This window comes from Oncorhynchus clarkii, chromosome 27 (assembly GCF_045791955.1).
Source record: "Oncorhynchus clarkii lewisi isolate Uvic-CL-2024 chromosome 27, UVic_Ocla_1.0, whole genome shotgun sequence".
Classification (NCBI taxonomy): Eukaryota; Metazoa; Chordata; class Actinopteri; order Salmoniformes; family Salmonidae; genus Oncorhynchus; species Oncorhynchus clarkii.
Genome location: NC_092173.1, coordinates 3757571 through 3783816, shown reverse-complemented (window position 1 = coordinate 3783816; position 26246 = coordinate 3757571). Strand labels below are relative to the sequence as shown.

The following is a 26246-nucleotide window of genomic DNA, read 5'->3' as shown; positions in this document are numbered from 1 at the left end:
TCCTGATATTGTCAAGATGACTCAAGGAGACACAAATCTCCTTGTGATACACCTCGCAGGAAACTTTTTCCACTCTTTGTAAAATAACAGATGCAGCAAAGGTGGTGCATGGACATTACAATAGTATATTATTGGCTAGAAGAAACAGGCACTCGAAGACAACACACCTTTACTCATAGATCAGAGTCGTAGATCCTATTTCCATCTTATACATTGGCAGAATGAGAAAAACGATGGGCTTGTCGGTAGCTCAAACTGAGATGTGACAGAGCACGCCTCTGTCTAGAACTTCAATTAGGTAATTGACAGGTGCATGTGGAAAGTGTGCCAATCAATTACCACCCCTCTCTTCTTGGTCTCCATTTCGGTGCAGAATGTTTTCAGGAGGATAGGCAGAGGCAGGAGATGTGTCACTCAAACGATAATTAATTAGAGCTTAACCCTTTGTAGAGGCTTCTGTCTGTCCTCTCCAGCAAGAGATGTAAAACCATCAAGTAATGTGCACACACTGTCACGTAGTCTAGATTTAACCCAAAACCCTTTAACTACATAAGTTAAATTACAAAGCAGATTTAGTTCTTCAGACATTACATTGTACCCTGTTACTGCAAAGCAATGGCATTTCTCTCCGGTATATTTAGCTATCAACCTTCCAGACAGTAACTGAGCTTTCAGACAGATGCCTGAAGGAAAAAAAATGTAATTTGATAGTTTGAGCTGAATCATATAATGATAGACTAGATACACATCCAGCAGCAAAAGAACACCTTGTTTCAGACGGAGAAAACTGATGTCACTGCAGGTTTCAGGGTGGGTCCTCCTTATGTCTATCTGGTAGATGGTAAAAGCCTGCCCCCTACTGGCATTTGTCAGGTGACTGCATATTCATATAAGAGGAAAGGGACAACCTAATTGCCTTGTTATTGATTAATTAAGTCATGGTATTGCTGAATCCATGCCATGTAACAGTACAACAAAAAAAAGTTGAGTTGAAATCTGAGAAATAGAAAACTACTGTGTATGGGCATGTTCCTGCATGGTCAAACTCATAGGCTGCATTATTTTGTTCACCTACCTAACCTGATTGGTCAGTATTGAGCAAAACTGTAGTGAAAAGGGCTGTACACTTACTGTGACGGCTACATTTCATGAGTAGGCTAACTCCATTGTCCTCCAATTGTTATCTCACTCTGACGGAAAACAGTGCTGAAACAACTCCCACAGCCACAGGGCAGTACGCCCTGCAGTCCAAGTAACTTGGTGTTTCTTTCTGTCCCATCTTGTCTCCTTGTTAATCAAATAGTTTTAGTGATATATCTACAGGGTTAGAAGTAAGGGAACGTGAGAACATTTCAAGTCTATCACCAAGAGAACAGGACTAAATGAATAAACCGTGTTTAGGTTGAGAAATGTGTCATGGCATTTTTTAATTAAAGTTATGCATAACCTTCCAACTTGATAGTTTGTGTGTGAATTTTATGACATTATCAGCTAGAATTGTCAGATCACTGGCACATCAGCAGTAGCATGGGCGGGCACAGGGAGGGGAAACCAGACATGATTACCAACAGAAGTAGAAGGGATGAGTTTTAGACCAGTTGTAAAAAAATACACTGAGGACCAGGACAGAGCCCCTGACTTTTCCATGCTGCTTAAACACCATCCTATGAGGGCTCCACGCAAAATGTGACTCTATACCCACTCGTATTATTCCTGTTCATTAAGGATAGGATAGTGTGATATGGGTGGAGCAGCCTAAAAGGAGGTCGAAACAGCCTACAAAAAAAACATGCAAGCAACATGGGAAACCACAAGAGAGAAAATAAATACATCATGGGATAAAAAAACTAAAACACATAATACATTTTCTTAAAATGTTCCTTTCACTTGTCGATTCTTTTTGTGTTTAATATATATCCTAAACACATGGCTTTGTACATTTTGGTGCAGTTCTCCTTCTTGCAGGGATGACTAGGAGTAGAGAGAAATGGGAGGGGAGACAGGGCGACCCACAGCAATTGGAGTGGGGACACGCAGGGGTGGGGGGGGGGGGTGGATTCGGGACAGTCCCTCTTCCCTGATTGCCTTGTGCTGACGGAGAGGTGCGGGAGGAGAAATCCAAAGGAAACCCCCCCTTCCTCCAACTGTCTCTCGCTCATGCTCAGTCTCTCGGGGAGAACCACGGTGGGAGGAGGAAGAGGGTACTCAGCAGTTGAATGGACAAGCTAAGAGGACATCCAGGTCAACGAGACAGCAGGGAGGCAAGAAATCAACCCTTCCATCTTCACCGTCTCCCTTACGGCCTGATGCAGAGGCCTGGGAGGGGAAGGGGCTGACGTTCCACGACTATCTTTTATCTAGGAACAAGATAATAACAGAAAGGACCAGGGCAGTCAGACCTTAAACAATAACTCAGCTGTCACATCTCACATGCTCATGGGTTTTCTAATAAACACAGAAAGACTAGACCCATGTTACCTTTGTTGATGTCCGTGTCTGTCGATGACCTGGCCGGCCTCTGGCGTAGTAGACTGTGATACTTGGCCTCTACCTCCTGATAGAAAACAGACGAGCAGGGAACAGTCGGCAATCAGATTTGATACGCATGGACGTAAAATCAACGTTACTAATTAACCCTTATCTTACAATTTCACTGTCCCGTGGACATAATAACATAATACACAAATCTCCACCAAATATCTGTCTGTTTAAACTAGAGATGTTTCATGGGCTGCATCTTAAATCAACCGCATCCGCCGATATCGGCCTTCCGCATCTGCGGCGAAAGGTGGCAGAGCTAGAGTGGTGTTTGTCAGACCGTGAGACATCCCGAAAATCGTTCTCACAAAACGTCTCCAGCATCCGAAAAGTTTGGCCTATAAAATGATTATGACCACTCTATTGAAAGGTGAGGTGCTCTAGGACGCCCACAAGCCTCAGACTCGTCTGAAGGTCCACGGTACCAGTAAAAAAAATGGAAGTATATATGGAGATAGTTTAGTGTCTAAAATAAGAGGATAAATAACATGTAAAAAAACAACATTTAAATAGTTTCCTGAAGTCTCAGATATAGGACAGACACTTTACAACAAACCTAATTTAGATTTTCTTTGCCACCATCTGTTGTTCCATGTAGTGAATCTGTTATTCAATACATTTCAACGGCTAATAGCAGTAATGCCAAATTCAATGTTCCATATTTTGTTTTTGATACCTTAAGGGCATCAAATGATCCTTATAGCTAAATGATCCTTGGTATGACCATCTTAAAACAATTCCATGTTAGCTTAGACCCCCCCCCCCCAACCAACCAGTCAGACAGTCAACCAGCCAGTCAGTCAGTCAACCAACCAACCAGTCACCTAGTCAGTAACCCACCCACCCAGCAGTCATTCAAACAATACACCAGTCAACCAACCAGTAAGTCAGTCAATCACTCAACCAACCAACCAACCAACCAACCAACCAACCAACCAACCAACCAACCAGTCAACCAGTCAACCAACCAACAAACCAACCAGTCAGTCACAAAAGTTAGTCAACCAACCAACCCTTCAATAAGCAAATCATCCAGTCAGTCAACCAATCAACCAGTCAGTCAGTCACAAACCAACCAACCAACTATCCCACCCACCCACGTGTGCGTACCTTGAGGTGGTTGAGGTTGGTCTGCAGATTGCGGAGGTGGGACAGGACCTGTCGGCTGAAGCTGGAGATGCTACCTGCCTGTGAGGCAGAGGAGAACCTTAGGCTGATCCCAGAGTCTCCTGCCCCGCAGCCCCGCGAGGCGCTCAGCTGCTTCCCGGTGGCCTGGAGGTCATCGTCCGTGCTGCTCTCCCCCGAGCCCCCGTAGCCCTCCAGGACCAGGTACCCTGCTGGGAAACGCAACAACAGGGCTCAACTCAATAGGCACCAAAGGGATGAAAACGGATTAAAACAACTTGTCCATAGGGGGGAAAAACGAGAGAAAAAAACGCTTGTTTTTGTTTTCCGTCGCAAAATGTTTTGCTACAAGGTGCCCTAATTAAAATAAAATAAAAACTTTATTTAACTAGGCAAGTCAGTTAAGAACAAATTCTTATTTTCAATGACAGCCTAGGAACAGTGGTTTAACTGCCTGTTCAAGGGCAGAACGACAGATTGTCAGCTCTGGGATTTGAACTTGCAACCTTTCGGTTACTAGTCCAACACTCTAACCACTAGGCTACCCTGCCGCCCCAATGAGCATGATCAAGCGGAGTCCCTGCTGTTCAGCACACCTACGCACTGGAGGTCCTCAAACCTAAAGTTATCTAGCACAGGGTTCTTTAATAATGGGGAACCCAAAGGTGACAGGGGTGCTTATTTCTGTTCTTCTCCGGCACTAACACTCTCCTTATTCAACACTGGGAGATTGGTTGGTTGAATCAGGTGTGTTGGTGGTGAGCTAGAACAAAAATGTGCAATCTCTCGCTCACTCACACACGACCGCAAGCTCACCATAATCCTCGGGGGACTCAAAGAAACCCGTGTCCCCAGACACCAGGTCCTGAGCCGGGTCCTCAGGGTGGCTGGCCTGGGTGCACATCCCGGAGCCTTTCTGCACAGCCACCCGGGCACGGCTGTCCACGGGGGTCCTCAGGGATGTGGTCCTGAGAAGACGCCCACCCCCCGAGGAGGAGCGCCCAGCACGCTCGCCGTCCTCCTGCGACATGAGCTGGGTCACCAGGACCTGCTTCAGCGCCGACACTAGAGGAGAGAGGGGACAGATACGGTTAGACCAATGGAGTCTGTGTGATTCTAAATGAATTGATTCCCCACCAAATAAAATCTATATATGTAATGTATGTTTTGGGGCGGGGCGCTATCCCTGACCAACCGGCCTGACCGGGTTCATATAACTCTAACTGGTTTTCCTGGCTAGAAAAGTCTTGATGATTGAGGTAGATGTCCTTTCACTCACATGTCTTTAAGGCATCGTCAGCCCTAGAAGGACTGAAGCCCAGCCCGTCCGATTCGCTGAACCCGTCTACGGCCATGCGGAAGGGCAGCCTATCTGCAAGGTCCGGGTCCCCGTAAAGCCCCTCCTCCCGGCTGGGCTCCTCCTCTTCGGGCTTGAGTCCTACAAAGGACTTGGCATCTGGGAGAGAGGTCTGCATCACGCCACCAGAGGCAGCGCTGCACTCTTTATCTGGGGAGATAACAAGGACAATCTAGATACTACTGGAGCGTGTTACTGGTGGAGGGTGGAACGTAATAGCTGGAATGGAATACATGGAAAGGTATCAAACACATCAAGTCAGTTTCATACATTCCATTCCAGCAATTGAAATAAGCCCGTCCTCGATTCTAAAGCGATATCAGCCTCCACTGAATATTACGCAATGTCGCTAACTGCTACTGAAAAGTTCTTAAATACACTGATCACTCTAGACGGGGGAACACGGGAGAGGTGAGGTGCTAGTTCAGTTACCTATAGACTGGCTGCTTCCAGAGGAGATGCGGTCCGGGTCCTTACCGAGTCGGGCTACGTCTGCAGCGATGATCTCCACACTGACACGGTGGGAGAGAACGCAGAGTCAGTATCAGGAGAAGCAAGGTCATGGTCATCATGATATACATTTGCTGATGAATAAAACCAAAAGAAAACAAAAGACGTTTTATACTGAGAGGAGGAACGTACTCCGTTCGAGGTAAGTGGATGCCGCTGTGCGGCTTCACTTTCATGGCGTCCGCTCTCTGGGTGATCTGCCGCTGCCACCTGGTGGAGGGAGGATAACAATTCACAGGCAGACAGATGCGAGTAGACTGTGGATAAAAATAAAAAAGTGTCCCTTACCTCAGACCTAGGACCAGATAAGCCTAACAGCATTGCTAACCGTAACCATTAAGACAGGTGAGAAAAACATCTGATCCTGTATCAGTGGTTAGGGGCAACTTCTACCTAGGGTGAATTAAATGTTTTTTTTAAAGTAGGGGTTATATTGACTAAACCACAGTGTCAGGAGGACTCACATTCTCTGCTCTGATACGGTCTGGGCCATCAGCTCGTAGATCTGTGCCCCGTTGTCCGACATTGAGAGAACAAAGAACGACTTGTTGTCTGTTGGGAGAAGGAATAGCAGGAAAACAGGGTCAGACTCCTGGCTGCATCTCTAATCACACCCTATTCCCCATATAATCCACTACTTTTGACCACAGTCACATAGGGCTGCCACATAAGGCTCTGGTAAAAGTTGGACTGTTAGGGTAGGGTGTCATTGTGTTAACAAGTTTGGATATAACAAACAGATTTCAATAGAACACTAGAATGGTTATTGGCATTCCATGGTAGCATGACTGCAGGGCGGCCATATTTGTCAGGGAAACTAATAGTATGATTGCATCTATATGGTAACTCACCTGTGGCCACAGAGCGCACCAGCACCGCGTTGAGCTTGATGATGGGGCTGAAGATGTGCTTGGTGTCGGCGGTGCCCGACAGGTTTTTGCTGTGGCACTTGAGGACGAGCCGCTCGTCCTGCTTCTGCAGCAGCACCAGGATGTCCTCCAAGAGCAGGGTGTACAACTCTGAGACCAGAAGAAGAGGGGATTTAGCCACAGAATTGCATAGAACACTTCAATGGATATAGACGTCACAATTATATTACTATTATATCTCATTAGGCAACAATCGTGTTTGTTTTGTGATTTCTCCCATTACATCATATGGTTTGTCTTAGGGGCCAGGAGTTTTTCCTAACCACATGACCTGGAATTAGTTCGGGCCCCGTCTGCAGTTGTAGTGTAGGGCCAACTAGGGCCAAGAGTTTCCCCTGGTTGGATCACATTGGTCAGGAAAATCCTCCTGGCCCTACTTATCCACATAAACGCCTGATGAAGTCGTAGGCGTACCAATAGTCTTGTCCTTGTTGACCTTCCATGACAGTGGTCCCTCGTGAATCATCTTCTTCTTGGTCAAGTCCAGGTTCTGAGTGTGGACGGAGTTAAGGTCAAAGGTCAGATTAGCTGGGTTTATTTGTTTAGTCAGATCCCCATTAGCTTTCACTTTGGAAACAGGTACTCTTCCACGCCAAAGAATGGAGCGGCATGACCTAGTCTAGTTTCAAGCACTACCAGCTGACATTTAAACAAAAAACGTCCCCCTTTTAATAACTGCAGTGGCTCCCTCGCAGAAACTGAAGCAAAAATGTTGCTTCAAGTCAATTGTGGGTAGTCTACAGACTAATACACTTTGACAAATGCTTTATAGATCGCCTCACCTTGAGCTCTGTAATCATGGGGTTCTCCGTCTGCTTCAGAGACGAGAGGTCTAGCCGCCTCTGGTAGTCCTCCAGCCTCTGTGGAAAGAAAGAGAGAGAGAAAGAAAGACGGAGAAAGAGAGAAAAAGAGAGCAAAAGAAAGCGATCAAGAGAGGGAGAAAAAAAGAAAGATAGGTACACAGAAAAACAGCCGTAAGCTGGATGCTCTGCTGCTACAGGCAGTATTAGACTAACCAAGAGACACAAACCCCATATTCTCCCTGCAATAAATCACCTGCCATCATCTCTGCTGGCTCTAAGAGGAACAGTGGGAGGACAGATTTCAGAGTGGCTGAGAAGCCTTCTCGGCAGAACAGGGGTGAAATGAGACAGGGGAGATGTGGGAGACCGAGGGGATAGGCTGTGCTTCCGTACCTGCCGTTCCCAGATGACGCTAAAAATCACACCTACTTGTTTGTTTTCAGACTCCTTCACCGCTTGGTTGACGTGGTTGAGAATCTTCCTGCAGCAGTCGCCTGCCTTCTTTACCTTGTCTTTCTCCATGGTGTCATCTGAAATGAAATTACAAGAGAGAAAGGGTGATGAAGATTCTGTGGAGGAAAAACAGAAAAAAAACACCTCTATGGGGTACTGCACAGCAAATTGATATTTTCCTGCACCCATTAGCAGCCGATCATATTCGGAAATGAAGACCAAGTAGAGGTCATTAACATTCCTTAACAGCTGGTTCTACTTTATGTTTAGTGCATTTTTTTCCGCGAGGGAGAACTAAACCAGAGCCAAGATTAAAAATGATGGGACTCAAATAATGCGAGAACATCTCCCAAAATGTGCATTACCGACTTTGGAAAATGCCAAAATAATCATCTCAGTTTAACCGAGAGCACAGATTTAATTTGAGCCGGGCTGGCAGCTCCTAACACACACAGGCGCGCATACACACACAGGCGCACTGAGACACACAGGCGCACTGAGACACACACACAGAGAGAAAGGGTGGTCACTGGGGCACCACAGTGGAAGGACACTGCTATCATTAACGCTGCGGTAAGCGCGCTGACCTGCATCTCTGTGATGGCCCAGTCCACTTCGAGCCCAGTGCCATCACCTCATTGTCAGAGTCCAGTACACTTTTTACATTATCATGCCAAACACAACCAACTCGTACTGTGCTGGCTCACAGGGCGGCTCACAATCGGCCCAGTGTCGTCCTGATTAGGGGAAGGTTTGGCCAGGATAAGCCGTCATTGTAAAATAAGAATTTGTTCTTAACCAACTTGCCTCGTTAAATAAATGTATTTGTATGTATTTTCACATTCTTGTACGGTTCCAGCAAGTATTGTGGGTGTGTAGTCAGCCCAGTACAGTGCAGCTTGGCTTAGTAGAGTGGACGAGGTATAGGAGTGTGTGTGTGTGGTCTACCTGTGTACTTGGCGATGTTTTCCAGTAGGAGAGGGTACTTGGTGAGCCTCTGCATCTCCACGGGAATGATGTCCTTCAGTTGGAGTCTTCGACACAGTCGGTTACTCTCAGCCTCCTGCAAACGCACAGTGAAGTCAAGTCAGAAGGCCGCAGGAATGATGAAAAGAGCAACAAAACAGGCACAATGTATCCTTTTCGTTCATATATATACTTCGCCCACCAGTGACTGTGGCTTTGACAGAGCTACATCTTGAATGGTTACTTTCTACAACTTTCGTTAACGTTTAAATTGACTTAAAATGGATTTGAACAAATCATTTTCAAATGCTATCATTGAACTACACAAGCTTCCCTCAAACATCCCAATTCCCTGTCATATACATTGTACTGTACAATCTGCAGAAGTTGATTACATAGTCAAATACCTGACCTAAACCTCAAGTAACAGGCAGTGCCCAATAGCCCCGTGTGTGCACTCCAGTACCTGCGCTGCCCTCCCCCTGTCCATATCTCCTCCTCTTCTCTCCTCCATTCCTCCACTTACCTGCATGAAGGAGGTGAAGCGCGAGTCCTTCTTCTGCCTGCTCTTGATGAGCTCCAGAGCAAAGGGCTGGTTGCTGCAGAACGTGCCCACCGCCTGCTTGATCTTCTCCTCCTCGCCCCCGCTGAACTGGAAAACAACACAGGCGAGCCAGGCGAATCGGGGTCAGTCGCCATGGCAACTCCCTGCCGCCAAGCCCATGGTCCTTGCGTGTGTGGTGGCACAGTGACAGATCGATGGGGGGGGGGGGGGGTCTAAATCTGCCTCTACATGCTTTAGCCAATTCCCTCTGACTATCATTGCTGTCATAGCTTTATGTTGGTTCTCATGGTTGTCTCCGCCTGTGATAGCTGATGTGTGGTGAGCGTTCTGGCACGACTGGTTGCCGTGCACCACTTGAGCGGGTGCTTCACACTGGCGGTGGTTAAGGCGAGTTTCCCCTTTCTATGTAAGCACTTTGAGCATTTGGAAAAGCGCTTTATAAATCCAAAATAATTGTTATTAAACATGTATAGACAGAGGGGTTTTTGCTAAAGCACGTGTAGATCTGGGACCAGGTTAGTGGATGGGTTCTGCCAGTCCATCTGTGCCACACTATTGTTTAACAATTTTACTTCCATTCCGCAAAACACAGCAACCATCTTTACCCTCCAGTTCATTGCCAATTAAAAAGATAAGCAATCCCATAAAAGAAAGTGGGTGTTTATTCCGCAGTGAAAAGCAATTTCAGGCAACGGCACAGCTTTCGTGGTTTGTGTGAGAGAGAGAGAGAAAGACTTCTCTCCACCAACAACACAAATATTACATGAATCCTATTCCGTTGGGGAAAAGGCTTGAAAAGAAAAAGAAAAGAGCTGTACTCACCCAGGACAGCAAGTCGTCTCCTATTTGGTCGATTACGAACGTCTCGTTCCTCTTCCGGATTGTTGCCATTTGCTCAGATATCAAAACTGAAAAATGAAAGGGAAAGTAAGAGGGTCGTTCTGACATTGTGTCTCTGTGTGTATCAAAGTGGGAAAGTGGGAAATGTGTGTGTATGTGTACATGTTTGTGGTTGAGCATGTACATTCCTGTTTGTGTGTGTGTGTGTGTGTGTGTGTGTGTGTTTGCTTATGTCCACGCGTGCAAGTACCATGCAGTTGAACAATGTCCCCCAGGTTGGTGAAGATGTTCTTGATGTCGGCAGGAGGCAGTATGGCCTCTCTGGTGAGCTTCTGGTAGAAGATGTTGTCCAGCACTTTGAGCATCCGCAGGTGGGCCCTCTCAGTGTAGAACAGCTCTGTAGACACAGACCCACAGCGCTCATCACTATTGTAGACTGATAAATGACTACAATTAGGCAACCATAAATAAGCGATAAACAGTGATAACGAAAACGGTTATTTCAGCTTGTTCTTCGGGGGTTTTGGCCCAGGTTCCTACTAGGAAAGACGCATTTGTGAAAGTGACAAATTAATAAAGTTTGCAGTGGTTACCACACCCTACACTGTTAGTGAATGTCTGTTCAGTGCACTTTTTTAACTCTTTACACTCATACCCATATATGGGTTAAAAATAGCAGATTTGGACACTGATAAGCGCCAAAATTGGAACGCAGTGGCTGTCAGAGCTCAGGGTCTCCGCTTCACAGCGCAGGTTTTTTACTGACAGCGGTTCTGAACTTGAACACAATAGCGACAAGAAGTTGCTCCCATCCCTCCCGCTACCGTGGAAAAAAAATGTTGTCGTCGGAGTGAGGGAAATACTGTTAAATAAAGGGGGCTTGATATATTTTGAAAGATGAGATATTGAGGATTATAATAAATACCACTTTGATGTCATACAAGCAAGCCAAGCACCCGTTAGTCCAAATGGGCACTTCATATTTCCATATCATTAAACTAATTTAATATTACAGTGCCAACGTTTATGATCACTGCGCTTGATGTACAGTCACAAGATGACATGGCGTCATAAATTAATATTTCTGGTGGATTTCCTCAGACTTAATTGAATGCACTCTATTTTATGCGTCCCAAAATGACAATCTGCATCTCTGAATTGACTTGTGAAAGCCTAACACTAAGATTGTAATTTGTAATTTAGCTAGCCATGTTGACAATACAACACGCTTTCAAATGATGCCGACCTGACTAGATTGCATTTTATAATGGACCGTGTTTGGAATGAGTAAACAACAACAGTAATTGTGTAAAGGCGGGGACGCAGGGCTGTGTTACAAACAAACAAAACGACTACACGTCTGCTTGCAGTTCCTCGTTGAGGAACTAAGTCTGCTGTAGTTCCTCAACGGCAAATCGAGGAAAGCTCAAAATGGCACCTTAAAGTTGAAGACTATTCATTAAGTTGAAATGACATAGGACCGGTTCACACTTTGGAGAGGTGTGTAGCCACTTGGAGACACCAGTTAGACCTCTCACTCAAACCCATGTCATTTTTTTTGTCTTATGTTGAACCTAGCCCACATTTACCATGAATATTCTTGTTACTGACTGTATCCAGATTATTTTCAGTTTTTTTTTATCAACAAATGCAGCGAAAAGTACAGTAAATATAAAATTCTCATAAAATCAACAGTGTAACGTTTGGATTCAGTCTTGTCAGATTATCGGTTTTATCCTCACCTTCAGTCTAATAATGTTTTCATGATCTCCAAACGGTTCCCTTTTGATTGCTAAAAAGCATACCAGCATATGCTTTCCATATTTCTTCTGTAAGAAATGTTTCATTTTAGCCCTATCCATACAGGCCAATTCCCACTTGTGTAAGGGGTCAACAGTAATTATTCATTTTGAACAATAAACTGCCTACTAAAAAAAATGAATAACTAACACAGACATACAGTATGTGCAGGGCCTTGGGTTTTTCCTAATCATGCAAAGCCAAACATTAGGGCCCAGAGTTTTTCCTGGTCAGGTTACATGGGCCTCATTTACTTATATTACGGTGACTGGGTTACAGTTCGAACAGGAAGTTACCGTTAATGACTTCCTGTCTCTTGATCTCGTGGGCCCCGAGTCCAGCCAGGACCTCACGTCCCACCAGCTGCTGCCAGTTGAGAGGGTCGTGCTCAGAGTCCGTGCCTCCTTGGTCGTCTTCACTCTGCACCTCCGTAGAACCAAGGCCATCCAACCTGGGAGATGGGCAGCAGCAGTTAAGACACTGGTTACAACCTTGAAAAATACACAGACTAAGAAATGCAGTCAAGAAATATAACAAAAGTTATTTTAGGAAATATCTAAAAACTCATACTGTTTCTAACCATAGCCTACATCACTTTTGATAAAGGTAGTCCACATTTTGACCGAAGAGGTTTAGGAGACTAACTAAAAACTATCTGACCATTATCTTTATCAGAAATAGTAGTAGGTCAAGTCAAAAAGAAAACAGAAAATACTCACCTTCTGATAGACTTGGGTGTTCCTTCAAGGATCCTGTAACAAGAGGATACTTATAAACTACGAGGCCTGAATGACAACGCTTCACATACTCATCAAGATGTTCTCCGCCTGCATGAAACAACAACTAAAAAATGTGCACAATAGGGATAAAAAAAAATATGTCAACGGCTGACTGGAAAAAACAGTTGTATCAACTGGGATGGAATTACATGTTATATATAGAGGGTAGATAAATAAATACAAATCTAAATGGCACCCTATTCCCTCTCTAGTGCACAACTCTTGACTGGGCCCATAAGCCCTACGCTTTCGTCTGCTTGGGGTCCATCTTACCTGCTCTCCCTGTCCTCCTCCTGCAGCTGGTCCAGGCTGTATGGGCTCAGGCTATAGTCAAAGTGTGTGTTTGGAGTGTACTGTAGACTGTCCAGGTCTCCAAGACCCTCGCTCAGTTTGAGGAAGGCAGAGTTCGGGGTCAGAACTGAGGAGAAAGACAGAGAGAGCGAGAGACAGAGAGAGCGAGAGACAGAGAGATCAGTTACATTGTACAACTATCAGGCCAGGTGGGAAGACCATTACTACAGCTTAGAGAAGGGACGGATAAACCGAAAATTGCCTTCCTCTTATTGAAACATTTAGCTGTAATTTTCAGTGATTTTGCTACACAACGTTTCTGTAGATTGTTCTAAAACCTCTATTTGGTCGACAGTAATAGCCAATGCATTATGTTGACTCTTGATATGAAAGCATCTGCCTGTCCCTGTTTCGCTGGGACAGGCAGCACATGGAGAATGTAGAGATGCATTCTGAGAAACACAAGAATATGACCGTTGCGCAAAATTGCTATTGCGGGGAAAAGACAGTTTTCAAAGCAACTACTGTTCTAGTTACCGAGTCATAACTTCCTGTGAATATATTATGTATTTCTCTTAATATTCAGTTCATGGCACCACTTTACAACCGGAGTAGGCTGTAGTGTAGTATAGTTTTGATGCGCTGTGGAGTGGATCCGAGAACTCCATTTTGGTACATACAGTGCATTCGGAAAATATTCAGACCCCTTGACTTTATTCTTTGTCCTTATTCGAAAATGTATTATTTAATGTTTTTCCCCCTCATCAATCTACACACAATACCCCATAATGACAAAGCAAAAACAGGTTTTTATACATTTTTGCACATTTATTACAAATAAAAAAACAGAAATATCACATTTACATAAGTATTCAGACCCTTTACTCAGCACTTTGCTGAAGCACCTTTGGCAGGGATTACAGCCTTCAGTCTTCTTGGGTATGATGCTACAAGCTTGGCACACCTGCATTTTGGGGAGTTTATCCCATTCTTCTCTGTAGATCCTCTCAAGCTCTGTCAGGTTGGATGGGGAGTGTCGATGCACAGCTATTTTCTGGTTTCTCCAGAGATGTTCGATTGGGTTCAAGTCCATGCTTTGGCTGGGCCACTCAAGGACATTCAGAGACGTGTCCCGAAACCACTCCTGCGTTGTCTTGGCTGTGTGCTTAGGGTGGTTGTCCTGTTGGAAGGTTAACCTTCCTTCCTGCTCTGGAGCAGGTATTCATCAATGATCTCTCTGTACTTTGCTGCGTTCATCTTTCCTGACTAGTCTCCCTGCTGCTGAAAAACCTTCCTTCAGCATGATGCTGCCACCCCCATGCTTCACTGTAGGGATGGTGCCAGGTTTCCTCCAGACGTGACGCTTGGCATTCGGCTGGCCACTCTACCATAAAGGCCTGATTGGTGGAGTGCTGCAGAGATGGTTGTCCTTCTAGAAGGTTCTCCCATCTCCACAGAGGAACTCTAGAGCTCTGTCAGAGTGACCATCGGGTTCTTGGTCACCTCCCTGACCAAGGCCGTTCTCCCCAGATTGCTCAGTTTGGTCGGGCGGCCAGCTCTGGGAAGAGTATAGGTAGTTCCAAACGTCTTTCATTTAAGAATGGTGGGGGCCACCGTGTTCTTGGGGACCTTCAATTCTACAGACGTTTGTTGGTACACTTCCCCAGATGTGCCGACACAATCCTGCCTCGGAGCTCCACGGACAATTTCTTAGACCTCATGGCTTGGTTTTTGCGCTGACATGCACTGTCAACTGTGGGATCTTATATAGACAGGTGTGTGCCTTTCCAAATCATGTCAAACTAATTGAATTTACCACAGACTCCAATCAAGCTGAAGAAACATCTCAAGGATGATCAATGGAAACAGGATGCACCTGAGTGGAATTTCGAGTCTCATAGCAAATGGTCTGAATAGTTATATAAATAAAGTATGTTTTTTTTATTTGTAATACATTTGCAAACATTTCTAAAAACCTGTTTTTGCTTTGTCAATATGGAGTACTGTGTGTAGATTGAAGAAAAAAATGATTGAATCAATTTTAGAATAAGGCGGTAATGTAACATTTGGAAAAAGGGAAGGGGTCTGAATTCTTTCCAAATGCATTGTTTCGCCCAGCTCTACTACAGCTACAATGACCCAAAAATAATAGGTAATATTGACCGTTAACAATTAGGACATAAAACCAAATACAAAGTTAGAGATGTCGAGATTCAGGAATTTATAGAGCGCGGCAGACAAACCGTGCTCCTCAAACACTATGGGGAGCATAATTGGTCTTGCGTTGCTTGCGCTTGATATAGTATGTGGTCTAGAGACTAGGGTACTTGGTTTAGAATTCAGTATGTGGGAATTGTGCTAGCTAGAGAGTTTAGTAGGTATGTACTAGCTAGAATCTTGTACAGTATGTGGTAGTTCAGGGTCGCACCAAACTCAGAGTCTCTGCTGCCTCCGTCTGAGGCGTGGCTGTTGGTGGTGCTGTTGGTTGGCGAGGTGGCGTTAGTATTGGAGGAATGTGTGAGCTCTGAGCCCTCGCTGGATTGACTGGCCGTCAGGCGACCCGCCTCCAGGTGCTCCACGGCCCCCAGGCAGGGCTGGGACAGCTGCTTCTGGGGCCGCGGCTTGTTGAGATCCATGGCCTTGCCGACTTCTCACACAGACAAGACAGGCAGACAATCAGTCGGAGAGACAGGCAGGAAGCACACATACAGACAGACACACAGAGGTGTAGCAGGAGTCAATACTATAGGATCTATTTACTTTTCTGTTGCTCCTCCTTTTTTCAGTAGTAACACAATGATTTGTTTTGAATGTGGGTGATATGTGGGTATTGATAACCATCTACCAATACAAATGCCTCTCCAGGGGTTCAGTAAATTGGGAGACCTATAGTATACTAGTGTTGGTCACTGATGTTTATCATCTTAAATGACTAAATGAAAGCCAGTGTTTATAACGCAGACAGACTCACTGGACGTGGGGTCGACGCGGCTGGGCCGGCGCGGAGGCCCGAGGATGCTGGGAAACCTGGTTCGTTTCACCTTCTCCTCCCCTCCCTCCTTCTCGGTCTTGACGCTCTTCTGTTGATCACAGACATCCCGTGATCAGTCAGTAAGAGAGATATAGCAGGGTGGGTGATGGTTAACCGAGCTAGGTTAGCGCAGGGTTCAGTGTAAGGGTAGGCTCATACCTTGATCTTGGGGAGGAAGTTCAGACGGACCCTTTTGAACTCTAGGCCCCGTGGCTCTTTGACTTTCACTCCAAGGCGCTTCATGTACGCGAGGATGACATACTGCATAGTAGTGCTGCAACAAAAGACCAATGAGGATTCCCGGATTTAGAGACTCAGGCTCAATTGCCATGTTCTCGGTTTTATATCAATGGAACAGATTGGGATGAAGCTGAAGTGAACTACATGTTGACGTGTCTTTAGCATGGCTTTGACCATATGCTGTGAAAACGAGTGACGGCGGCAAGATGTCGCGTCCATTCATTAATCATTTGGGATATGCCGGGACCATATGGCATTTGAAATAAGGTCGTTGCATAACGTCGGAAATAGTCCCTTATGAATCTAAATGAACTAGAGAAATGTCATTTGTTATTAAAGGAGGTTGGCCAAGAGCTCATGTAGCTAGATTGCCCCCTGGCAAAGAGATACTCCACATATACAACGTGACTTCTGTTATAATGTTAACTGCTCAACCTCTAAATCATCTAATATGATGTTCTTGTCCTCTTTCTGTGCAGTGAACTGAAACTAGGTGGTTTGTCTCCAGTGTGACATTGAGTAGAAATGACACAGACAGTGGTTAGAAAGGCCAAGAGTCTGCAAGGCCCCAAAGTGTCTTAAACCCCTCAAGGAGTGCAGTGCACTTCACCACATCCTTCCAAAAAGCTCAACAGTCTGTGCTCCCAACTCTAGCTTTAGAGGATGAAGTGTTCTGTGGGGGTGTGCAGTAAAAAACACAAATAAAAAATACATTGAGCACTGAGTATGTTGTGTGTTCATAGCCACAAGTAAGTATTGGTTGTGTTCAGTGGGACAAGGAGGTTCTACATGAATTTGTCCAATAACACGTTTTTTTTTCTGGCTGCAAAATGTTTTGCTACGTTGTGCCCTACTGAACACGATCATGGTCTCCAGTCAGCCTGTGACCATAAAGTCTTACACTGACACTCCCCAGACATCACACCGACTAAAATCAATGGATAGTGTGAAATACGTAGGGCTCATATCTGTTCTTTCCAATGGATAAACAAAAGAGAATCCCCTCACCATTTCTCCTCCTCTGTGGATTGGGTTGTCAACCTAAAATATGTCAAGCAATTCCATTAGAACAAATTACATTACACAGAAAATGATTTTAACATGTCAGAGTTCAAAAATAATTTTAAACAATTAGACAGAAGTAGTAGACTTCCAATCAATATATTATCAGCCTCAATTAAAATGTGTCAGCAAGTAAAATGAATGTTAAAGAACTTCTACATTAAGAAACAAAGCTGTGAGTGTTGCTACTAACAGGACATCCTCGATCTTGGTGATGATGTTTTCAGCACAGGAGCGTTCTCTCTCCAGTGCTACCCGGTCTCTGACGCGCTCAGTGTCCAGCCGGGCCAGTTCCCCCTCAGCCAGGGTTAGGCCCATACTGCGCTTCTGCCTGCACACCCCACAAACCACGGTGTCAGATCCCACTTACAGTATGTTGACTTATAACATGCTTACATCATACTTCATACGTCGCATACTTATAACAGGATTATAACACCTTAACGTTTAGAAAGACAAACAGTTACACTGTCTACATGTAAGACTCACTTGCGTCTATCTTTACATATGACTAACACATCTGTACACACCAATGGGAAAGGCAGCCATTTTGGAAGAGCACGAGCAAGGTGACTGACCTGAAGTCCTCCAGGTTCCTCTGGATGTCAGGGAGCAGGGTGTCCTGCATCATCTGGACTAACTGTCTGTTCTGCTCCTCGGGGATCAGCTCCGTCCTCCGCCGGTCTGCACAGCCACCGCACAACAACACAGATAGAAGGTTGACACAAAATACAGCTTAAGCTTTTATTTCTCAACAACTGATGTGGGATAGTAGTATTAAATCAAATACGTTTATTTGTCACATGGTCCGAATACAACAGGTAGACCTCACCGTGAAACGCTTACTTACAACAACGCAGTTCAAGAAATAGAGTTAATAAAATATTTACTACAAAAACTAGAGTAAAAATCGAATCAAACAAAAAGTAACAAGAAATGTACATAACAATAACAAGGCTATATACAGGGGTACTGGTACATGTTAGTTGAGGTAATTTGTAAAGTGACTATGCATAGATGATAAACAGCGAGTAGCAGCACTGTAAATAGTATGGGTGGCCTTTTGATTACTTGTTCAGCAGTCTTATGGCTTGGGGGTAGATGCTGTTATGGAGCCTTTTGATCCGTTAGATTGGTTAAACAACCAACCACACATTTTTAGGCTTTGTGATAATGCTGCTAGTACACCGTTGAAGTAAGGAAACTTGAGTTGGCTCTATTTGGCATTCCATTAGATAACAATGGTCATTCCTCCATATACCCAGATGTGACTTGGCATGGATTTGTCAGCCAGGGAAACTAATGGAAATGAAAGCAAAGTCCCAAATACTCACCAAGGTCAGAGGAGATGGACTCGGGAACAGCTACTTTCAAATTCTGTATGAAAATAAATCACATGTAGATGGGCATTGACAAAGCCAGACTTGTTTATATGTGGCTAACAGAATCACTAGAGTAAAAATACTTGACATTTAACAAAAAGAGTAAAATGACAAGTGCAGAAGAAGTCCTAAATGTATGCCGTGTGTGTATGTTAGTAGTGTATGAGAAAACAAACTACAGAAGAAAATCTCTGGGTCCCTCAAGTACTGCGGTCTTAGGCACTACAATATATTGCATTGGGAGTCAACAGAACAGTGGATGAGAGAAATGACGGCTCCAGCTGAGGAGAAATGTATTACTGCAGGGAGAGGGGACTCCTGACAGAATAAACCAATCAAACAAACACACTGCTCTATGGTAACACTAGTGTTGCATATCATACCAACACTGTCAGGGGATGTAGGTGTTTAATCACAACTGGTGTGGGGGAGTCCATGACTTTGTTGGGTTTGGGTTTGTTTAATAACAACAGTGCACTGTGCAAGTCTGTGCTGGCTTGGGCCTGCAGTTTGGATAAAAGCTAGCTGGGATCATGTAGTGACTGTGGATGAAAGCCACTTGAGACTACAGGGCGCCGTATTCATAAATAGTCTCCGAATAGGAGCACTGATCTAGGATCAATTTATTCTTTTAGAGCATACTAAATATGAGTTACATGATCTTAGATCAGCACTTCTACTCTGAGACTCTTGGTGAATGTGTGCCCGGAATTAGGCTAGTTCAACTCAACTCACAGCTCCCCGGTCGATGAAGAAGTTGTGGAAGTCCATGAACACCCGTCTGGTTTCTTTGGAGTTAGTTTGCTTGCACAGGTCAGCGAAGAGGTAGCAGAGCTGGAGAGAAACATTTCACATGATCAATGAGAGGTGACACAAACACGTTCTACACCATCATGTCTGTGTCAGCACTGCACTGACATCCCTGTATTTTTGTATTTTTTTTAATAAACTTCTATTGTTGTCTGTAACTGGTCAACACAAACATGGTCAGGTGAGGGTGAGTGTGTGTGTGGGTGTGTGCGTGTGTGTGTAGGGACTCTTACCAGCGGTGCAGGGTCAAACTGCGAGACAACGTGATGCAGGAAAGCTGCCAGGTGGGCAGGTCTGGACTTGAGCAGCTCCATGCTCTGGAAACAGCTGCACTGGCCATTGACCTGAGATACACACAGTGTGTGTGTGTCAGAGTGTGTTACGAGCTAGCTTAACCCCATTAGAAAATCCTCAGTGAGGCTTGTCAGTCTTTCACCCTTTAAGGGGGAGAGAAATCTGGACAAAAAAACTCGCTTCACAGTGTTTGTAATGAATGTTAAAAAACAAACGTTTGGGTCGATAGGCCATAATGCAAAGAAGTTATATTTTTCACCTTATTTTGGATGTATTTAGGGCCTACCTGTTCTTGATCAGAGTCAAAGTAGTCGTCCTCAGCTCCAATGATCTGGGAGACGAAGCGTGAGGAAGGGCTGTTTACAGCAGAGGGGGACAGCGAGTCCTGGAGGGGTGGGGAGAGGAGGAACACAGCCCTTAGATCTCGCACTCATTGAGCGTTGACTGCTCCGTTTTCTGAGGTAGCTAACAACCTCAATACCATCAAAGGGGTGTTTAATGAAGTTGGCTCCACATCTGCAGGGCATGGGTCATGTTCATGAGAGACCAAATGGAAGAAAATTGACTGAAACAGGGCGGGACTACCTGGACAAGTCCAATTAGAAACGCTCATTTTGGTTTTACGTGGCAAAACATTTAAGTGTTTTCAGTTGCATGCCCAAATGAACATGAGCCAGGTCTCGATCTCACCAGGTCTGGAGTGTCTTCTGGGTCGGGGGAGTGGCAGGAGTTGAAGCTGTCTCGGGGCATGCTCTTTGGGCTGTGGTAGGACAACATGTCTCTTTGGCACAGGCTCTCCGGGGAGGCAGGTGCAAAACTGCGGAGAACCTGCAAAAGGATAACATTTGGTAAGCTATCAAACATTCATCTAGCTAGACCTGGGTGGTGTTCATTAGGAAACAAATGGAAGAAACTCAGCTGAAACAGGGAGGGATTATCTGGACCGGTCCAATAACAAACACTTGTTTGGGACACAGCAGTGGGTTGCGGGTTTGGGTTGTAGTGTACTGTCTGCTGGGTTCAAAACTGAAAGTAACACTTACAGGGGACATGGTACTGCTGCTCCACGAGAGGTCATTGCTACTGTCTCCCCTGGAGGAAGGGGTGTGGTCCATGTCCACCATGCTACCGTCATCTCCGTCACCCAATTGCAGGGCATCCTTAGAATTACATCACAGTCAGACACACGCAGAAAATATAAATATTCCCCATAATTGAAAGCGAAAACCAACAAGTATCTTGTCTGACTGTAAGCATTGAGCATACATCTATATTGTCATGAATTCAACACACACAGTCTACAGAAATGGAGCAGAACATGCACAGATCAACTACCTATAAATATCATTGCTTAGGGCAAGGCTAAAACTCGGGCAAAAAGTTTGCCCTGGTAAGGTTACATAGTCCGGGAAAACTCATTGGACTGATTATGGCACTCACAGAAAACCACAGATTCTCACACTAGCTATTAGTTATTAATACTACATATTACAATAGCCAGAATCCACTCCTGCGTTGTCTTGGTTGTGTGCTTAGGGTCGTTGTCCTGTTGGAAGGTTACCCTTCACCTCGTGAGCGCTCTGGAGCAGGTTTTCATCAAGGATCTCTCTGTACTTTGCTCCGTTCATCTTTCCCTCGATCCTGACTAGTCTCCCAGTCCCTGCCGCTGAAAAACATCCCCACAGCATGATGCTGCCACCACCATTCTTCACCGTAGAGATGGTGCCAGGTTTCCTCCAGACGTGAGGCTTAGCATTCAGGCCCAAGAGTTTCATCAGTTTCTCATGGTCATAGTCCTTTAGGTGCCTTTTGGCAAACTCCAAGCGGGCTGTCATGTGCCTTTTACTGAGGAGTGGCTTCCGTCTGGCCACTGTACCTTAAAAGGCCTGATTGGTAGAGTGCTGCAGACACGGTTGTCCTTCTGGAAGGTTCTCCCATCTCCATAGAGGAACTCTGGAGCTCTGTCAGTGACCATCAGGTTATTGATCACCTCCCGGACCAAGGCCCTTCTCCACTGATTGATCAGTTTGGCCAGACTGCCAGCTCTAGGAAGAGTCTTTGTGGTTCCAAACTTCTTCCATTTAAGAATGATGGAGGCCACTGTGCTCTTGGGGACCTTCAATGCTTGGTACCCTTCCCCAGATCTGTGCCTCGACACAATCCTGTCTCGGAGCTCTACAGACAATTCCTTCGACCTCATGGCATGGTTTTTGCTCTGACATGCACGGTCAACTGTGAGACCTTATATAGACAGGTGTGTGCTTTTCATGTCCAATCATGTCCAAATCAATTGAATTTACCACATGTGGAGTTGTAGAAAGATCAAGGCTGTGCGAAAGGTCTGAATAGTTATGTAAATAAGGTATTTCTGTTATTTTTACTTTGTCATTACGGGGTATTGTGGACTGTTAAGATTTTTTTTTTATTGAATCCATTTTAGAATAAGGCTGTAACGTAACACTATGTGGAAAAGGGGAAGGGGTCTGAATACTTCCCGAATGCACTGTATAATATGAAGAAGAAGAAAAAAAATTATTTGGGAGGGATGCAAGTTACCTGTGCTCCTCCGGTGGCCTTACTGAGCTGCCACTGCAGCTGTGGAATGTGCTTCTTGGCTTCCTGGATGTCCTTCAGTAGTTTTGGCGTCGGATTCCTGCTGTACTCCTCCTTCATTGCCTGTAGGGAGAGAGAGAGAAGGAGGAAGGGCGGCAGAGACACTCAGTCAGACGTCATTGGAATCCAAAGTAGCCAAGTCCATAAAAGTATTTTGGACTTTGATTGGTATAGACTTGCACTCCTTTTCAAAGGTGTTTCTCAACACACTTGCTGTGGCTATACTGTCCTGGCCCTGTCGTGTTTACACACGTAACAGCAGTAAAGTGTGATTAGTGGAGTGGGTAATGTGGCTCTGTGAAGCACAAGAGAGAATTATTGGAGGGGAGGTGGTGGGGTTGACTGGTTCTCTTCTGAGTGGCTGTCTTCTAAAGTGACTGTTCTAGTACAAAACCACAGGAAAAGTTCTTATAGTCAGTTATCAACAAGTCACACACCAGTGTTGTTCTGAACGTCTCAAAACCTATTCGAATACAATTCTAGGACAAAGACCATGACTTCACATGCTTCAAAATGTAACCTCATCCAACTACAAAACATTGCTTTTCTTGACAGTATTTGACCTCGTATGTCCAGAGTGAGCAGTCTCTCAAAACCAATTCATAGACTAGGACCCGTATATATTCACTGTCTCGGGTAGGAGTGGTGATCTAGGATCAGGTCTCCATGAATTCTTAGTCATTATAATCTAAAAGGCTAAACTAAAATCAGCACTCCTACTTTAGACTAGATCAGCACCCCAACTCAGAGACGCTTCATGAACATGGGCCCTGAATTTAGCATATGCCCAAATACTAAAAGAGATGGTTTCTCCTACATCAGATAGAATGCTCACCTGCAAATCTTGTTGCTCCTTGGACAACATCTTCTGCAGGATGTCCACCTTTTGGCTGTGTACGCTGTTGTTCTCTTCCTGCACAATGGGAAGGAGACAAACAGCGCTTGATCAGGACATGGAACCAAACACACAGTAGAAGAAATTAAGTGAAGTAGCAAGGGAGGACAACAGAGTTTTAGTGAACAGACAAACGTAAACTATGGAAACAAACACTGAGGACAGACAGGCAAAGAGAGATGACATGGAGAAGATGGAGCACAAAGGAGGAATGCATCTCAGAAGACGGTAAAAGTTGAGGAGGAGGCGCTCTCATACCCATATCGGTAGAGGAGAGGTGATGCGGTCATGGGGGCTGTATGGGCGCTCCCCCGTTGGCTGTCCAGGAGCGCTTGGAGAGGAGACAGGGGACGACCCAGCCTGGGGCCCCGGGAACCCCAGCTTAGCCTCGCTCTCCGATAGGGGGATCTGGGGCAACCCAGGGGGTCGCCCCAACACTGTGAGGGCCACATAGGAGCCCGCTGAATAAATAAGACGGATACGGAGATATGGTTAATAAAAGGTGTATTCGGAATACTAGGCCTAAATCTGATTATCATTGCATGACTTTCCTAGCCTGGTCCCAGATCTGTTTGTGCTGTATTAGCAACTTCCATGGTCTTTGGAACAACCACGACAAAAATATTAGTTGGAAATACAGCACAAATAGGAACCAGGCAATGAATTTTCGGTGTCAATTACGAACAATAAAACTTTACAATGCTTACATTTGATGAGCTTTACTACTTCCACGTGGTTTGAATGTGTTACTAGGGTCCCGTTCACCTGGAATGAAGTAAAACAGTCATAGTGAGAAAATTCATTCAACGCTGCTTGGAAATCAAATGAGTTAATGTCCTGTCCAGCCTAATGTCAATTCAGTATTTCATTCATCCACCCCTCTTCGCACACACCCCAGTGACAGCAATGTTTAGATTTTTGTGTTTTTTGATAGGATCTAATCCAACCAGCAGGTGGCATTGTGGAGCTGGTGTTTTGGCTAGAAGCCTCGGTTCACAAAACAAGCTGTGACTGGAGACTATGTCGAGATGGCAACAAGGCACCTGGGTCGTGATCAGTAACAATAACAATATCTTGTTATTGGATTTTCAACATTGCAGAACCAATTTCAACTTAAAAAGGGCAACGCCAATTTTCTAACTCATTTTTATTATCTGCAGCATAATACCAGTGTCAACGTGTGAAAACGGCACATTTCTAAGTGAGGAGGAGGAAAATACCCTTCCCTTGGGCTGAAAACTCGTTGCAGCTTTTGAAAATCTATTATTATTATTATTTTTTTTTACACTTTTAATCCTACCCTGTGATGTCATGAAATGAGCCGATTATCAAAGTGTTTTGGAGTGCAATGTTCAACCCTGTGGTCCAAACGTGGTTGTGGGTCTTCCAGCCAGACAAAAAACCCAAACACAAAAGCACTCTGGGAATGGATCAGGAAGAAACACTGGACTATTCTGGAGTAGCCAATGAAAAGTCCAGATCTAAATCACATCTGTAACCTATGGAAAGAGCTGAAACAGCAAACTTATTTGAGAATAGGAGTTATTTAAGAAAAGTGCAAGGGTACCAATATATTTGGCCACAACTGTATAGATTAGTGTACCTTGATGATCCGGTCACCTGTCTGTACACCCGCACGCTCTGCAGCGCCATCTAGGAAACAGAGGGGACGAGAGTCAGGAAAACACAGAACAACCCTTTAGGAGGGAAAAATAACAGTGTATAAGATGAACAACGCCCAATATACCCATTACAATACCACTGTTTGCCCTATCGAAGTACATCGTATATCGTAACATATCGTACACCATAACTTGGGGCCTGAGTTTTTCCAGACCTAATCGGGAGGAACTCCGGGCCCCTAACCATCACAGTGGTTGTGTGGTGATGAAGGAGCCCATTAGGCTGCTCCTCCCCAGACATAGGGCTTTAGGAGCCAGAGAGAGGGTTCATTATGGGATAGGATTCAGAGGAATATTATAGGGTCAGGAGACAACCGAGACATAGGTGGCACCAGAAATGAGTGCCCGTGCCGTCACAACATAAACACCAGTGCGGCTTTGTACACGTCAGTCTGGAGCTTAGGCAAGCAGGCAGAAATTCCTACCATGTCACACTACTGCGTTATATGGGGAACTGTAATATAGCCCTGTCGCAAATAATATACAGGTATTTTAAACCATCTTAAATGTAACATTGAAAGTGTGGGGAAACAGAAATGTGACTGAAAGGAGTGATATAGCGTAAACTTGTATATAAATGCAATACTGTATGTTAACACCTTTGGGCTGTGTATGGGATACTGAAAAGTAGCCTACACCACTTGTATCCGCAGCATAGACAACAGCCTTCGTAACTTCAACTGGGAGAAACATTACCAAGCCCATCCATAAGAATACACACACATTGAGACCCCAAGCTTCTCTCCCTCTCTAATGTGTGCAGCTCACTACGCACACATCAGCCTCTATAAGGGAAAAGACAAGAGCTGCCTTGGATTCAGGGCCTGTTAGAATTCCCATCTCTCACACAGATGACATGGCAGTACACCAGAGGCTCAAACTAACTTCCTGGTTAGTTCCTGACTTTTTTTTATATTTTTTTTACCAGTATTTGGCTGATGATCTGATGCTAAGATTTGGCCCTGAGACTATTGAGGATGAAAAGTAAGTGAAGGCAAAGACAACGGCTATTTCCATTATGTGTGTGTGTGTGTGCGACCTTACCTTCCTTGACGAGCTGCACAAACACTGGGTTGTCTCCGCTCACCGTCAGCCCAAAGCCATTCTCATCTTTCTGAATGATCACACATCGCTGGACAAGCCCTTCGCAGGACAGAGAGAGAACAATGATTTCACAAACAGGGGCCTCAGATTCAGTTCGACGAAAGCCAGTTTGGTAGGTGAACCCAGACACCCAGTGGTGTCCTGTGAAAGGAGAGGTAGCAGGCCAAAAGAACAACA

The 26246-nt window shown here is 44.9% G+C and overlaps 1 protein-coding gene across 5 annotated transcripts in view; it reads right to left on the bottom strand.

The window, feature by feature from the left end:
• Positions 1-1396: 1396 nt before the first annotated feature.
• Positions 1397-26246, bottom strand: part of LOC139385677 (Rho guanine nucleotide exchange factor (GEF) 12a) — a 62496-nt gene continuing 37646 nt past the window's right edge. For 3 of the 5 annotated variants that reach the window (XM_071130940.1, XM_071130944.1, XM_071130941.1), the window contains 37 exons: positions 26010-26108; positions 24887-24936; positions 23991-24048; positions 23542-23744; positions 23224-23301; positions 22332-22451; positions 20819-20935; positions 20466-20603; positions 20062-20160; positions 19715-19825; positions 19407-19505; positions 18624-18666; positions 17868-17973; positions 17483-17620; positions 17236-17268; positions 16147-16261; positions 15928-16036; positions 15385-15603; positions 12939-13083; positions 12606-12638; positions 12183-12337; positions 10337-10483; positions 10069-10154; positions 9208-9333; positions 8664-8778; positions 7692-7792; positions 7242-7319; positions 6874-6949; positions 6382-6549; positions 5995-6082; positions 5663-5740; positions 5453-5532; positions 4943-5170; positions 4480-4728; positions 3649-3875; positions 2479-2554; positions 1397-2357 (listed from right to left, as the gene is read on the bottom strand). In XM_071130940.1, coding sequence (XP_070987041.1) covers positions 2347-2357; positions 2479-2554; positions 3649-3875; positions 4480-4728; positions 4943-5170; positions 5453-5532; positions 5663-5740; positions 5995-6082; positions 6382-6549; positions 6874-6949; positions 7242-7319; positions 7692-7792; positions 8664-8778; positions 9208-9333; positions 10069-10154; positions 10337-10483; positions 12183-12337; positions 12606-12638; positions 12939-13083; positions 15385-15603; positions 15928-16036; positions 16147-16261; positions 17236-17268; positions 17483-17620; positions 17868-17973; positions 18624-18666; positions 19407-19505; positions 19715-19825; positions 20062-20160; positions 20466-20603; positions 20819-20935; positions 22332-22451; positions 23224-23301; positions 23542-23744; positions 23991-24048; positions 24887-24936; positions 26010-26108 — 4202 coding nt within the window. In that variant the 3' untranslated portion in view covers positions 1397-2346. The remainder of the gene's footprint in view (positions 2358-2478; positions 2555-3648; positions 3876-4479; positions 4729-4942; positions 5171-5452; positions 5533-5662; positions 5741-5994; positions 6083-6381; positions 6550-6873; positions 6950-7241; positions 7320-7691; positions 7793-8663; positions 8779-9207; positions 9334-10068; positions 10155-10336; positions 10484-12182; positions 12338-12605; positions 12639-12938; positions 13084-15384; positions 15604-15927; positions 16037-16146; positions 16262-17235; positions 17269-17482; positions 17621-17867; positions 17974-18623; positions 18667-19406; positions 19506-19714; positions 19826-20061; positions 20161-20465; positions 20604-20818; positions 20936-22331; positions 22452-23223; positions 23302-23541; positions 23745-23990; positions 24049-24886; positions 24937-26009; positions 26109-26246) is intronic. The other 2 variants (XM_071130942.1, XM_071130943.1) reach the window with 2 other exon arrangements.